General features: G+C 41.0%; 1 protein-coding gene and 1 long non-coding RNA gene across 12 annotated transcripts in view; one reads left to right on the top strand and one right to left on the bottom strand.

The window, feature by feature from the left end:
* The window catches only part of ENOX1 (ecto-NOX disulfide-thiol exchanger 1), a 566,136-nt gene that overhangs the window by 9,526 nt on the left and 540,445 nt on the right, over window positions 1-16,165 (bottom strand). For all 11 annotated transcript variants that reach the window (XM_023187381.2, XM_023187382.2, XM_023187388.2 and 8 more), the window contains 2 exons: window positions 13,532-13,634; window positions 545-630 (listed from right to left, as the gene is read on the bottom strand). In XM_023187381.2, the coding sequence (XP_023043149.1) occupies window positions 545-630; window positions 13,532-13,634 (189 nt within the window). The remainder of the gene's footprint in view (window positions 1-544; window positions 631-13,531; window positions 13,635-16,165) is intronic.
* Window positions 1-16,165, top strand: part of LOC111523072 — a 128,141-nt gene that overhangs the window by 42,900 nt on the left and 69,076 nt on the right. The window contains exon 3 of the long non-coding RNA XR_002725424.3: window positions 16,004-16,092. This is a non-coding gene — a long non-coding RNA (uncharacterized LOC111523072). The remainder of the gene's footprint in view (window positions 1-16,003; window positions 16,093-16,165) is intronic.

Genomic DNA, 16,165 nt, shown 5'->3' with positions numbered 1-16,165 from the left:
TGATGTCTGGCTCTGGATGTGAGCCTGGAGGGGCACAGCTGAGAAGAATTTTGCAGTCACTTTTTTTCTACTTAGAGAACAATGCTGGAAAACAGCCATTAATACAGCTTTCTTGAGTCGTATCAGATCTTTATGTTATTTGGGATGATTTTTCCTCGATTGCGTGAAGTCTAGAACATGGAATCCTACAATAGTATGGTCTGAGGATGACGCCCTATTAGCCACACTCACCTGATTTCACCCTTATTTTGGGAACTTTCAGGTGAACCTGTATTTTTAAGTATCTCATAACCTTTCCAAATTAATTTGGCATCTGCTAAAAGTCATTGTCATTTTGGATAACTGCTCTTCTTTTTACAAAGACAAAAGCAAGCAAAAAGGAGAGAACAATCTGCCAAAAACTGAGGTCCTTGCAAAAGAAAAGGGCTGATCAACCCCCATAGGCTGCTACAGCCCTAGCGCAGTTCATGCAGAGTCTGCCTGCAGCCAGCAGTCAACATGCTAAATTTTAGCAATGAAAGTTCACTCGAGCAAAATAATTTACCTTGGAGTCCAGCTGCTGCATGTATGACCAAAGATATTCTATGTTGGCTCCAAAAGGATGGACGTGAAGAAAGGTTGATATGATACCTGAATTAAAAAGGCAAACATTGGAAATTATTCAGAGGCAAATGAGAGTCTCCATTAAATAATGCTATCTAACCCCAGTGACTGTTTTGGCAGGCTGAGTTATGGTCTTGCCATTTCTAGCAGCGCTCAACAAGCATTCAATAATAGCACATTCTGAAGGCAGTAAGAGTAACATGGTAAACAGAACACTTTATCTCCTGGAATGATAGTAGTTAGGAAAGCTAGACTCTGAGATAATATACAGCTGAATAAAGGTATTTCAAAACAAAGACTCCTGGAAGCATTTCAACTACCAATTTTATGCTTGATTTACCAATATAAAATTATAGTTATTGGAAGGATAAAATTATCTTTTCTTTCCCTCAGTGGACTTTGCAGTATGAAAATGGCTCATACAACTGTGTCAGAAATCACACTGCCTCAAATTTTCCTGATAATTACAGTTGCTAGTTATGAAAAGTATTTAATCTATATTTCCCCCAACTGCCATTGAAGGAAGCCCAAATTCTTCCTGAAACATTTGCTGTTCTTCCTGGTTGTCGCTCTTGTTTAAAAGGAGCCAGCTCTTTCTCCCCTTCTTGCTGCTGTAATTTACAAGATCATTTTAAAAGGTCTGGGAATGGATGGTTTTGCTGCAGTTTGATTATAAATTATAAGGCTTTTCCATCGTGAAAATCAGCTGTCAACATTGTACTGACAAATGAAGAGCTGGATGTTGATGTCAGGAATGAAGTAAAAAGCAGTACCTTCCTCTTCTCCCTGCTCCTGGATCTAAAATCAAAATAGTGAACACGAGGAAGTCAACTCCATAGACTGCAGACTGCTTTTTGTTAAGAAGCTGTGCACTTGTTATCCACAATAGCAAAAACATGGAATCATCTCAGGTGCCCATCAGTGGTAGAATGATGAATAAAGAAAATTCATTTGCATAAAGAAAATGTGGTACGAACCATGGAATACTATGCAGCCATAAAAAAGAATGAAATCATGCCCTTTGCAGCAACATTGATGCACCTGGAGGCCATTATCCTAAGTGAACTAATGCAGAAATAAAACCAAATATTGCATGTTCTTATAAGTGGGAGCTTAAGAGTGGGTACTCATGGACATAAGGAGGAGAACAGTAGACACTGGGAACTGCTAGAGGTGGGAGAGAGGGACAAGAGAAAGGGCTGAGAATCTACCTATTAGGGATTATGCCATTACTAGGGGGATGAGTTCAGTCATACCCCAAACCTCAGAGTCATGCAATAGACCTCTGTAACAATCCTGCACGTGTACCCCTGGATTCTAAAATAAAAGTTGAAAAAGAAAAAAAAGAAAAGTTGTCCTCAGACTGATAGTTTTTAGCTTTCTGTTAAACAGGTTTCACAGGTTTCAAGATGAATTACATCTGAAAGTAAGCCTTCATGTTCTGTTTTTTGTGAGCCTTCATGCTTGGCAGCCAGGACAGACCCTCACCTGTATGAAATGCCATCTGGGTGGGCACAGGTGCACACAGCATTCTTGTACTACGTCATCCTGTATTTGTAGGTGACCGTGGATTGATCTGCCATAGGGTTTCATGGCTCCCTGATGCTATGGGATGAGTGTCAAGTTTTTAAAGAAAAGTTCCCAGTTCATCCTCAGGCTGAGAACAGAGAACCAAAGGGACTCTCCAAGACCTATCCTCAGAACGCTGCTTTTCCAGGGCTGCTAGAGGCTGATGGTGAGATGGGGAGGTAGGAACAATGCCCACATTTCCCTGTAAAGGTAGAATATCTGTTTTTAAAGACTGACCTGTTCTTCCTGAGATACAAAGAATTACCATTTCATTCTGAGGTTATATTCTTCCTTTTTTCTTGTCAAAATGTCCTTTTTTTGAAATAATGGCAATGGTAGAAGGCAATGATGGTACTTACAAAAATATCTTTAAGTGGAAAAATAGCCACTTTTAATGTACTCGGGCAGCATTGTGTTGTCCCCTCCCCTTATTTATTTACTTATATTTTAATTTTAGAGACCTGGCAGCTACTTCCCTGTGTCCGAAATGCTCAATTCTGGTGAAGTGGCATTGTAAGTAATTCTATTACTAATAAGAGTTAAAATATAAAAGCTCATGAGTGATGTCTTTCAAAAAATTAGAATATAGTAGAACTATTTAAAAACAACTATTTTCATTTGCATTTCCTTTTTTATTTTAAAAAAATTTAATTGGTATATAATATTTGTACATATTTTTGGGGTACGTGGCATATTTTGATACCTGTACACAACGTGTAATGATAAAATCAGGGTAATGTACATGGCCATCACCTCAGACATTTATCATTTCTTTGTGTTGAGAACATCCCAAATCTTTTCTTCTAGCTATTCTGAAGTATACAGTAAATTACTGTTAACTGTAATTTCCCTACTGTACTATCAAATACTAGAACTTAGTCCTTCTATTTTTTGAATGAAAGAGTAAGGGCTGAATCACAGTTTGTGGAGAGGGAATCCCGTGTTTCAGGATGGTGAGTGGGGCTTTCACTGACCATCCCAGGTACTATGGCCACTGCTTTCCACAGAGAGCCTCCCACAAGTGATGGGCAGGAGAAGGACAGGGGAGGGAGAAGGAAGAATCAGCTTTGGCTTTGTGAGCAGGTGAGGGGGTGCTCCTAGCCAGAAGCTTTTTTCTCCTTCTCTATCACGGGGTTCTCCCAGGGAGGTGAGGGCTGCTGCAAGGTGGGGAGCAGCATTCCTTGGGTGGAAATCCACTTACGCAGCAGGGCTAAGACAGCGAGTGGCAGTGGCACTGCAGCCTTTGGGGTGACAAGGGTGTATAAGTCTCCCATGGGGAAAGAGGGCATAAGACTTGAGCAGTCTTAAGTAAACTACCCCAGGCAAACAGATAACAACATTTTTCATATTTAATATCCCCCCTGGCCAGAGAGTCTCCAAAATCTCCTGCATAACCTACAGCCTTTTGCAAATGTCCATGGGTGTATGGTTATCAACATAAATGCCTTTAGTAGGATGAATAGAACAAGTCAGAGGAGGATGGGGTGGGTTGGGGGGAGGTTGATAACCCTTAGCCTAGGAGATAAAGTGTTGACATGGGTCATTTAGCGACACCAGAAATGGGAGGACCTAGAGTAGCCCCTTTTGTTGCCTCTGTGAAGTTGGCACCCTCTGTGAACACGGATTTGCTCCTCCACTGTCTGCTCTCTCTCACCCCCAATCTGGGTCTGCAGCCCAAGGAGCTGTGCTCTTGGTCTTTGTGTGTTCTGGTTCCATGTCCACACAACATAGTACACATTCGTAAGAGGTGTATGTTGAATGTATTCATTTGCCAGAACTGGAAATCGCCAGTATACTTGTTTAAAAATTCTATTAGTCTATTATTGATAAATGGGAATAAATAAGAACCTTAAACATTTCTACAAGTAGTAAGAGATCTTTCAAAAACCAGGTAACTTTGAGGTATTATTCACTGAAAATTCGTATTCTTTTTTTTTTTTTTGAGACAGAGTCTCGCTCTGTCACCCAGGCTGGAGTGCAGTGGCCCGATCTCAGCTCACTGCAAGCTCCGCCTCCCGGGTTCCCGCCATTCTCCTGCCTCAGCCTCCCGAGTAGCTGGGACTACAGGCGCCCGCCACCTCGCCCGGCTACTTTTTTTGTATTTTTTAGTAGAGACGGGGTTTCACCGTGTTAGCCAGGATGGTCTCGATCTCCTGACCTCGTGATCCACCTGTCTCAGCCTCCCAAAGTGCTGGGATTATAGGCTTGAGCCACCGTGCCTGGCCTGGAAATTCTTATTCTTAACCCGTCCTGTCATGGATTTAGAAGGATGGAGTAACTTGGATGTTTTGAGCAAGGAAAATTTTCATTGAAACTATTTTGCTCATAACTAAGGGGAAAATCAGATTCTAAAATCAGATTAGAAATCCTGATGTGGACTTGAGTATTCTTTTAGGAGGGTATTCAGAACCATCTCTGTGGTAGCTGATATTAAGAAGCCATTAGCTTTTCCTTATGAGAGTTCAGCAGTTGCCACTAGATATATGTAGAGCCAAGGCAGGCAGTCACAAATAGGCTTCCCAAGCTTTTCCTGTGGATGACAACCCAATTATCCAGTGTTGTTAGAGACACAGCAGAAAGGAAAGCATGAGTCATTATCCTCCCCGGTACCTTGCCTCTCCTCAGCCCACCTCCCACTCCTGCATCTGTCCATCCCTGTAGCACCACAGAAGCATCAGTCATGCCACTTGAGAAAATGCTTCTAGGCCCTGTGATTTTGGATCAGGTTCATTTGAGGGGATCTTTCTAAATAAACAAGTAAAGCCTCTTTGCAGCTTTTTTTTTTTTTAAAGGAACTGGGACATTCCCTGGGGATAGAAAAAGGATGACTGTAACTCAAAAGTTAATGAAAAATACCACGAACCTGGAAAATGGAGACTATTTTATGATCCTCTGGAATGGACCTAAAGGCTTGTGGTAAAAGGAACACTAAGGAATGGAGGGTGGGGGATTTAGCTGTTACTGAACTGGTGGATCTCCAAGGGCATGGCTCAACAATTGGACTTGCTTGTTTCCATGGAGATGTAGAAGGCCTCCATATTTGAGAATGGGTTTCCAAAAGTGGAAAAAAACATTTTAAGTGCCTAATTTAAAAAGTTTTTTAAAAGAGCAAAGGAGGTTGTCAGTACTTGTTGGGCTTTTTGCACATCTCAGAATCTTAAAAAACTACTTTAGAAAGAGAAACTAACTAGCTCTAGATGCCTGTGGCAAACCTCGTTAGGAAGGCACATTTAAATTGTCTACCCAAAAGCACTCTGAGTTTCTCTCATCAAAACCATCTAGTGTATTTTCATTATTGGGCCTCACTAAGACTAAGGATGCAGTATTGAAATTAACCAAATAGTGCCAGATTTGTACTGCTTCATCACTTATTTTAATACTTGAAACACTTAGCAGCCAGGAGGTGGCAAGGTGCTAGAGGCACAGCATTGTATAAGATAGGTAAGGGGCTGGTCTGTGGAACTTTTATTCTAGGGGAGCAACACAGATAATAAACACAAAGATGAAAAATAAAAATTTTTAGATAGTGCTTAGCACAATGAAGAAAACACATCAGGGAAGAGGACAGGAGAGAGAGCAACCTGCAGCTTGCTGGACTGCTACCTTACACAAAGCAATTGATGTGGTTTGGCTATGTCCCCACCCAAATCTCATTGAATTATAGCTCCCATAATTCCCACATGTTGTGGGAGGGACTCGGTGGGAGATAACTGAATCATAGAGGCAGTTTCCCCCATACTGCTCTCATGCTAGTGAATAAGTCTCACGAGATCTGATGGTTTTATAAGGGGAAACTTCTTTCACTTGGTTCTCACTTCTCTCTTGTTTGCTGCCGTGTAAGATGTGCCTTTTGCCTTCCACCTTCTGCCAGGATTGTGAAGCCTCCCCAGCCCTGTGGAACTATAAGTCCATTAAACCTCTTTTTCTTTATAAAATACCCAGTCTTGGATACGTCTTTATCAGCAGCATGAGAATGGACTAACACAGTGATTATGTGAAAGCCTCTCCCTGAGAAAGCAGACCTTCTCAAGTGTGAGACGAGAAGGAGCCAGCCATGGAAAGCCTGGGGGAGACCATTCCAGGTACAGGCTACAGATAGTGCAAAGGCCCTGAGGTGGAAGTGAGCTGGCAGAATACACTGGGCTGGAGGGGGGCATGTGTTTAGAGGTAGATGGGGGCCAGATCATGCAGGACCTTGTGTGCCAGGTGAGAGTTTGGATTAGATTTAAATTCTAAATATGGCAGGAAACCAAAAGAGTGGTTCTAAGCAGGTGCTTGTCATGATCTGAATTATGTTTTAAAAACTTCCCTCAAGCTGCTGTATGGAGAGTAGTGCAGAGGGGAACTGGGAGGCCAGTCAGAAGTGTTTGCATGAGACTGGAGTGGTAAGTCGTGATCTGGACTGCAAAGGGAGAAGCAGACTCCAAAGGGAGAGCCAGGGGGCTGGTGTGAGCAGTGAGGCTGGGCAAGAATGAAATATGAGTAAACAACTTTTCACTTGAGCAACTGGGTGGGACTATTTTCTCAGATGAGAATATTGGGGCAGGAGCATATTAGGGCAGGAAAAAGGGGAATCAGGAGTTCTGTTTTGTCCTCATTAAACTTGAGATGTGCATTAGCATTTAAATGAAGAATATTAAATGGCAGCTGGAGATGGTATAAATTTGCAATGGCAACAAAAAGGGATTTGAAGCCAAAGTATTCATTGAGATTACCTAGGTAGAGAAGGGGCCTCAAGACTGAAGCCTGAAGAAGCCCAAAATTTAGAGGTAAGCTGAAGAAAACGCATCAGAGGACTCTGAGAGGGTGTGATCAATAAGAAAGTGTGGCATCATGATGGCGGAGAGAAGGAAGTATTTCCGGAAGATGTGAGTAGTCAACCACGTAAAGTAGCTGCCAGGTGGACAGAGTTGAGAAATTGGTGACATAAAATTCTCTGGCAATGCGGAAAAGAATGATTTTGGTGTGAGGATGCAAGCCAGACTAGAGTAGGCTGGAGAGAGCGGGGAGGGAGGGAATCGTGACTGTAAGCATAGTGCATTGAGGAATCCTGCTTTGGACAGGGGCAGGAAATGGACTGTTGGTGGAAAGAGGTCATGGTGTCAAGACAGATTTTCCTGCTTGTTTGTTATAAAGGTATAAGATAGTAGAGTTCATGTTTATATATTGATGCACATGAGCCTCTACTTACATATAAGATCACTAAGGGGCAATGCAGCTTTCCTAATAGTCCTTATATATTAGAGAATTGAGTTGAAAAAGACCATCTAATCAAACCTCCTAATTTTATACAATATGAGGGCTTACACACTTATCACAGTGGTTTGGGTAAGTGATTTGCCTTAGATTACCCAGTGGATGAAATGCCTCAATCCACAAATATTTAGGACCCCTCCCACTCCCCCACCACTCAGGGCTGCTTAGAGATCATTAGGTATTATGGTTTCTCCTTTGCATCCTTATGCAAAAGATGGGAGTGGGATAGGTTAGCCCTGATATAGTTTAATTATATTGGTTACCCGATAAGAATAAACTATCACTTTGTGCATTCAGTTTGGTCAGCACATTATTATTCTCTTTGAGTGGAATGAGAAATGGAATCTTTCTAGAATATACTCCCCTCTTCCCCCAGGCTGCTTGGAGTTTTTATTCCAAACTCTCTGTGTCAGGTTCTAAAGTTCTGGCTGAGATTAGCTTTCTGTACACCCACACTGGTTGATAGTCTCCTAGGAAGCTTCAAAAGACCCTGGGCTTATCAGCTCACTGGGATAGAGGGACACCTTGGGGCTTTCCAGAGACCTTGGCTCTGCAGATGAACAGCTGTGTCCCTAGACACAGTCATATCTTGCTGGGAATCACCAGAGGCCTGACCATAAACCAGCCTGAAATAGTCTTGTTTCATGTTGACGCCTATATAAAGGCTCCATGGATGTTGAACTGGAGAATCAGCGGGAAAAAAGCCACGTGAAATCTGGGTCTCCTAGTAAGCCATGAGGGGGACAGTTGTCTGTGGGCAGCTGCAGAGTGATGAAGCACATATGGGAAGTGGAGAAAAACTGTACGAAACTGATCAAACACTTGTGGTTTGGGCTGATGCTTCTCAGTGCCTTGGGATTCTAAAAAGCCTTAATTTTCCAAAAAAGCAGTTTGTTCCACTTACTTGGTGAGTACAAAACCTGATCTTGTATGGTTGGTTGGTTAGTTTTATTTTGTAATATTTGTCTGTCTTATTTTTTCCATTAAACCCCTCAGACTGTATTTGGGCCTCTTAGTAAGTTGTTCCTGGTACCTGAAATGCCCTTAACAACTTCTTTATCCATCCAGCGAAAACCTCTTCATCCTTTAGGACTAGCTCAGCTGTCCTTTCTTCTGACAAGGCATCTGTGGCATAAGTAGCCCCTTCTCTGTGTCTCTGATTTTAGTACAAACCACAGTTCATTGTAATTAACTGCGTTCTTTCTCACGATCTATGAACTTCTTGAGGGAAGATCATCTTTCTACTATCAGCTAATGCATGGGTTAGCATAAACCAGGCCAGCGTTTCTCAAAACATAGTACCAGATAGGCCTGCTTTAGTATCCCCTCAGATGTTAGTATTGCAATGAACAGGGTCTCTTTCTTTTTTTGTTTTTTGACAGGGTCTTACTCTATCACCCAGGCAGTTGTGCAGTCGTGCTGCTCACAGCTCACTGCAGCCTGATGCTCATGGGCTCAAGAGATCCTCCCACCTCAGCCCCCCAAGTAGTTGGGATTACAGGTGCATGCCACCATGCCCAGTTAACTTTTCTTTTTAAGAGATGGGAGTCTCACTATATTGCCTAGGCTGGTCTTGAACTCCTGAGCTCAAGTGGTCCTCCCGTCTCATCCTCCCAAGGTGCTAGGATTATAGGCGTGAGCCACTACACCTGTGCGTGGGGCTAAAGATTCTGCCTTTTAAATAGGCTGCCTAGATAATTATTTTCCACAACGAAGACTGATTATTCTTATCGTAGGCTCTTGACAAATGTTTGTTGATTTATTGATATGGACGTTTGTGCCTTGGAAACAAGATTTAGGTCAATGACTCATTCTTTATGGTCAGTAGTTTTCAGAGAGGAACATACTCCCAAGATTACTTTTCTCAGGTACGGCCTAAATATAGCCTCAACTTTATTCACCGAAATCACCAAAAAGTTATTGCTTAACCTTCTTTAAAAATGTTTTTCCATATTCTATTCAGCTGTTTCTTAATACCCACATTAGGAGGAGCATTCCGCTTCTTGTTTTTTCTGGTTTTGTGCATGTGTAAGATGGTGACTGTGATGGAAATGATGTGTATGTCCTGATCTGCAGAGGACTCAGGATATGTAATGAAGTTTGCCCAGTCATTGTCAACCTGAGGACAGTTCTCAGGGGACCAGGGAGGTTTTAGAGAAAAGCTGCTTTGTTACAGTTAAAAGTTGTGGAGAAGTTTCTGACTGTATCTGGATAGTATTTACAATGACTATCATCAACAGGATGCCAATCAGAGCTGCTGGGATTGAAATCTATTGTGTTGGAATTATTATAAAAAGCAAGAGAAGATGGAGTGATATGGACCCAGAGAGTTATACTCTCAGTTTTCTGCAGAACTAGTAGCTTATCAACAAAAAAATTTGATCCATTTTTCCTTCATAATATCCAGCCAAACGCAACTCCAAAAATTGGCCTCAAACCAAAAGTAATGACTCATTCTATCCCAAACAACTTCAGTGTATGCCAATCCAACATGTAGGCCATATGTGAAATGAACTAGGAGTTCTGGCATAGACATTGAGCAATGTCAGGCTGACCTTATGTGTGGTTACTATAGCATTATGAAACATAAATTGCTACCCTGCAATGCTCCCATAAAAATAGAATTCCCTAAGGTCCAATTGTATGTCAACCTGTCTCCACAAAAATTGATTACAAAACGAACAGCCCAGAAATCACAATAATAAAATATTTTCCAGGGGCCTATCTTTAGTTGAATTGGAAGACCCATTAATTGTCAAGAAGAAAGTCCGTCAGAATGGTCGAATTCTAACAATACTCAGGATCCAGATCTGCAAAATTCCAAATAATGTCAGTGAAATCCCACGGATCCTCTCTAATAAGTACCAACTTTATGCCTTGAAATAAAGACTCTAGTTTTATACAATGGTCATGAGAATGTCTGGACAGAATATACCCTTTTGCCCAGACAAATCAGTGTCACAAATAATTATACGTAACTAGAATTGCTCATTGTTTAGGAAGCTCTAGCCTCCGTTGTATTCTCTCTGTAGATGGAATCCATTTGAAGAGCTTTTTTCTCACTCCCTTTGTCTTCCAGGGAATGCTTTGTGCCAGTGTGCATTTCTTATATAACATTTATGTGCCCCAAGAGGGCACTGATCATCTGACTATATTGGCATACAGCATACACTATAAGCATGCAGATGTGATGAAGATTTTTGCCAATTAATGTTTCCAAGTTGTGGGAGATTTTCTGCTGTATCCTTGGCCTTCTAGGCTGGCCTAGAGCATGACTATTGTGTCCTCTCTACTGACTTAATTATTCCAGGGGAAGACTTCAGGGGAATTGCAGAGTATTTATGACTGCTCCAGATGTACCAGAAGGCCAGAGGGCTCCTAGAATCATTCAGTGTATGAGAATTCTTCAGAAAAGTGTAGCCCCAGCACCAGAAAATCCTTTTTCTCTATTCTGGTCCAGTGCAGTTTTGTCTCTATCACAGTCTGTATCTAGATTCCAGAAGCTTCAGGGGAGCTCTTTATGGACCCAAGAGTCAGGTATCTACAAAGTATGAATGACCAAACTCAATTAGCAGATAGGATCATTTAGTGGCAGGCAGCAACTGCAGCTTTTGGCAGGATCCATTTTGCCAGTCTTGGAAACTCTTCCCCATTGTGGTATTCTTTTGGAGGATTTTTCTCTCTTTGGAAGATTATCCTCTTTTGGAGGATTATACAAAAGAGTAGAAGCATATAGATGTTTTGGAAGTGGGTTTGGCCAGGAAATCACATCTGTTGTCAAACTGTCATTAAGAAGAATAAAATAAAATATCGAGAAAGGTAGCAAGGTAATGGATAACTGAAGGGAAAGTTAAACTCCTAAGTTTATTTTAATCAAACACTTAAGTCTCTGGCCTCCCTTCTACCCAAATATTCTCATATATTGATTCAAAATAAGTATCACCCCCTGTTTCTCTTTTGCTCTGCTCCTAACTTCAAATGCTAATATTGGTCAACTAGTTCAAAAGACCAACAGTGAGGGGAAAAGTCTTGGAAAGTTTAGTGTTGGTTGTGTATGCTTTTTATTGGAGATCCTGACTTACTAATATTTTTCTTTCTAACACACTTGAATTAACTAATTTGATATATTTTTTGTGATATCAAAGACATCAGCAGGCATAGCATGTTACAAATGTAATCTTCCTACTTATTCCCATTAAGGTACCACATATAAAGCACATCATTTAAAAATATTTGAAGTAGCCAACTGAAAAAAGTACATGTATGTGTGCACATATATAAATAAAACCTAATAACTACTTAGAAAACATTGTAAATGAACTGTGTTCTCCAATTAAAACATAAAAGCAGCAGCAATCTCTAGTGAAAGGAAGGAAATAAAGAAAATAGAGATCGGTTCCCATTTTTTTAACCTTCAGTGGACAGAATTATTCCCACTTAAACCAAGAGGGAAAAGTTTACTGCAGATCATTAATTGCTTTGTTCATACCCTAAAAACATAGGGAAAAATTACACCTTGGTCACACCGAGTGACAGAGAAACAGTTGTCAGAGTTAGACATGTTTTCCAATAGAAGAAAAATCCAGTTACCAACTACATATGGGTTCATTTTGGGTTCCTGGAACTGACAGCACATCAGCATGTCTTCTGAGACTCGTGCATGGCATGTTATTACAGCTGTATATCATCAGAGCAAAAAAAAATAATTGGTTTTCCTCGGAGTATCTCTAAGTTAATGTCATATTCAATAACCCTGTAGTTGAAAAATCTATATATGATGGATGGACTCTGGACTATCTTTTGAATTTAATTCCTCCTGTGCCAGCTTCTCTAGGCCCTGTTGTACCTGTCATTTTTAGGTGAGCACATGCAGTATTTACAAAATGCAACCAGGGACCAGGCATGGTGGCTCACGCCTGTAATCTCAGCACTTTGGGAGGCCAAGGCGGGTGGATCATCTGAGGTCAGGAGTTTGAGACCGGCCTGGCCAACTTGGCAAAACTCCGTCTCTACTAAAAATACAAAATTAGCTGGGTGTGGTGGTGCGCACCTGTAATCCCAGCCACTAGGGAGGCTGAGGCACGAGAATCACTTGAACCCGGCAGGCAGAGGTGGTGGTGAGCCGAGATCATGCCATTGCACTCCAGCCTGGGTGACAGAGTGAGACCCTGTCTCAAAAAAAAAAAAAAAAAAAAAAAAAAAAAAAAAAAAAAAAAAAAAAAAGCAACCAGGCACTATTTCTGCCAGATAATGAACTGCTGAAGAACAATTTGTCTTGCACGTACATTGGCCTCATTCAGTCTTAACCATGCCACCACGGAGCCAGTCTCACCTGGCAACCCCACGCTGGGGTCAGTGCCGAGGTGCAGCTTGAATCAGTTCTGTGCATCACAGCATGAGGGTGGTGGCTTGCCTTTCTCTGAATTTGAGGGCTTCAAATACAGCCTTAAACATACAGGCATCTAAGACGGGCTTCCACGCACACTGCCGGCACATTCTCATCAAGAATTCTTCCTTGTGAAAAGAAGTACGACATCTGGATCTACTAAGGATGCTTCTTTTGCTCATCCTGGACAAAAGGATCCAAATTTGGACAGGGAAGCCTGGAGCCAACTGTCCTGGATTAGCTTAGCATCAGTACCCTGCATGGCCCTATTTGTCAGCATTGCAGGTCTAGCCTTGGGGGTGACTTTGGGGTGTGGCCTCTGCTAAGGGGCTCAGAGTTTAATCTCAGGGTTCAAAGCTGCTCTTGAGCCTGGGGATATGGCTTGGTTTGGAACTAGATGCAACCTGGCCTCCAGTTGGAAGTGGCACACCCAAAATTTGAAATTCAGATTTGTGACACATGAGATGCAAATTAGTGTCTTCTTGAACTCAGTTTTATGTCTGACAATCAGTTAATATATACAGTTACAGAAAGGCAAAACCCCCATTAGTCTGTATGCCACTAATTTGAAATGTATGTAATATAATCTTGACGAAATTAATCTCATCTTTTACCAGAAGGCAATGTTGTTTAAATTAATAAGTTAATAACTAACATATTAAGTTAATTACTAATAATTATTTAAGAGAACAGATGAAGACAACAGAATTTCCTTACCTATTAGCAGAGCTTCTTTCTCTGATTTTAAGCCTTGGCTTCTTTTCTCAATATTATTCTCTCGGTCTTGGTTGACTAATGCAACTGTCAACACATTGATTTCCTATAAAGTTAAAAACCAAAAACCATATATGGGTTTATGTAGATTCTGTGCATGTCAATAAAATATACCAGATCTCTTAAACTCTATAAATGAGGTCATCACTTCTATTTATAACTAAAGATCAAATCTTTTATACAATTGATCTATTTGCCCAACAGTAGAAAAGTAATTATGTAAAGTTAGGCTCCTAGATACTGCTCCCAGCATACCAAGTAATTCTCTGCACAACTGGCAAATTTGGCACAAATTACCGTAGATTTTTGTCCATGTTTTCATTAAACTCTGTTCACTAAAACTGTATTTGACTATAACTACTTTAACATGTTTTATTTCAAATACAAATAATCTTTGGGAAAGAATACAGGAAACGGATTTATAATACCATGCTAAAAATTTGTGTCAGTGTGTGGAGAAACAGGGCCTATTGGGGAGCTAAGAGAACTGTTAGAAGTGTTTTTAAATTGAGTAGGTATGGATCCTCATGAATAAATGCAAGAGGCAGATAAAGCAAAGCTTGGAAAAATTTTTTTTTGAAAACTAAAAATGAAGAGTTGTACAACAAGCCAATAACATGTGAAACATTGAGGCTGGACTATTTTTAGTTCTTTCTGTGGTCTTTTACATTTAAAAACAGAGATGAAGATTTAACTCATACCATCCTAGACTTTTGATATTAGGACTCAAAATGGAGAGTGACTTAATGGAAAGTCAAATTAATGATCTGCCTATATGACCTGCATATATGGGATAGGAGAATCCTATTGTTGATTGTGTTTCCATTGAGGCTGGCTCTCAAGATCCTGTTCTTGATTTGTAAGAGCATCTTTCATCTCTAGTAACCTTTGATGTACAGTTGGCTCCAGACTTAGTTTAGACCACTCCCCAAACTCAAAAAAGAAGTTGAGTCTTATTGGAGGAAAGTTGTTCACTGAAAAATGGCTCCAAAGAAGGACCAGTATATTGAGCAGTGGTGGGGAACCTGCAGGAATGATAGAGAACAGGTAGGGAGAGCCAAATGGGCGAAGAAGAATTCAGAAGGTTTGAACAAATGGTTTGACAGATGTTCCCAGAACAAGAAGTAGTTATAGGAGAGATTTAGATAGTTAGTACGAAGTAAAAAAACTGGTCAGATCCAAGAATACAGGAAGTATTGGGAGCATGCAGAGCCTGCAAAAAGTGAAAACCACACCTGAAGGCATTCAAAGAAAAATAAACTCAGCACATGCCATCAAAACAGATCTATGAGCTTAATTTAACTTATGAGCTACTACTTTGTAATCCAGGGGTGATTAGAAATTGCCAAGAAAGAAGGCTCTACTGAGAAACGGCAGTTGGTAATATCTGATGAGCATTTTAGAGGCTCCTTTTAAGGTCCCACTTATTTGCTGAAGACCAAGTGATGAAGACTGAATGAGAAATGAAAATGGATAAGGTAAAGAATTGAGAAAATCACAATGATGTGATGACATATCACAGGGAAGACCTTGGTTGGCTAGAGGGTATAACAGGCCTCAGGCTGATGGTAGGAAAATCCCAATAAGGACAGGAGTCAGAAAGAGTTTGGGGAGTGTTCTAAGCTAAGTTTGGAGCCAGCTGTACATCAAAGGTTACTAGAGATGAAAAATGCTCTTACAAATCAAAAACAGGATCTTGGGAGCCAGCCTCAATGGAAACACAATCAAGAATTTTAAAATAGAACAAATCCAAAGGCTTATTATGTATATGGGATTAGAACATTTATAAAGAGGAATTGCAGGAAAGGAAATAGAAATTCCTCCTATAAAAAAATAATATTTGGTACTTTCCGATTAGGCACTTTCTGGATTGGAGCAGAGCAGGTCTGTGTGTACACATCGTCTTTCTGGGGTAATGGGGTCAGTGGGCCTGCTGAATTCTGTTAGTTATACGCCCTAAGGACAAATAGGTCCCACAGGGACTCGGCACTGGACTTCCAGGCCTGGGAGGTTAAGATTGCTGAGCAGATGCAGGCTGAGGCTCTGTACGGTCTCCCGAGAGAGGTGTAGGAAGAAACAGGATGGAAGAACATTAACTAGGATAATGACTGCATCATTAAAAAAATACAAAAAATGAACCCTGGAGCTGAGGGGAAATAATATCTCCAAGAGAGGGTGATCTGTTCACAGCCTAGATGATAACTGGGGCCAAATGAAATTATTCAGAATGAGTTTAGCAGATAACAGGCCCACATTAATTGCCAAGACTGAGTGGTGTCCTGGGGCCATCACACAGTTGAAGATCCAGTTTCATTGAGGGAAATGGACTGTAGAGGGCAGGCAGATGTCAGGAGCCAGCAGAGAAAGGCAAGGGCAGAATAGACAGACCACCTGAGAATGCTGTTTTCTTCCCAGGTCCAAAAGTAGAGTCACATAGAAAGGGGCACTCTGAGCAAGGCTCAAAGAAATGCTGCTGAATCAACAGTGTCTCTACAAGGAACCAGGTAAGACTCAGTGATTCTTGCTTAGATGATGTTTTAGGGTTGGAAAAATTAATATGGAAAGATAAGAATCTTA

This window comes from Piliocolobus tephrosceles, chromosome X (genome assembly GCF_002776525.5).
Source record: "Piliocolobus tephrosceles isolate RC106 chromosome X, ASM277652v3, whole genome shotgun sequence".
Classification (NCBI taxonomy): Eukaryota; Metazoa; Chordata; class Mammalia; order Primates; family Cercopithecidae; genus Piliocolobus; species Piliocolobus tephrosceles.
Note: the sequence above shows the minus strand (reverse complement) of the source record. Positions and strands in the feature narration are given on the sequence as shown.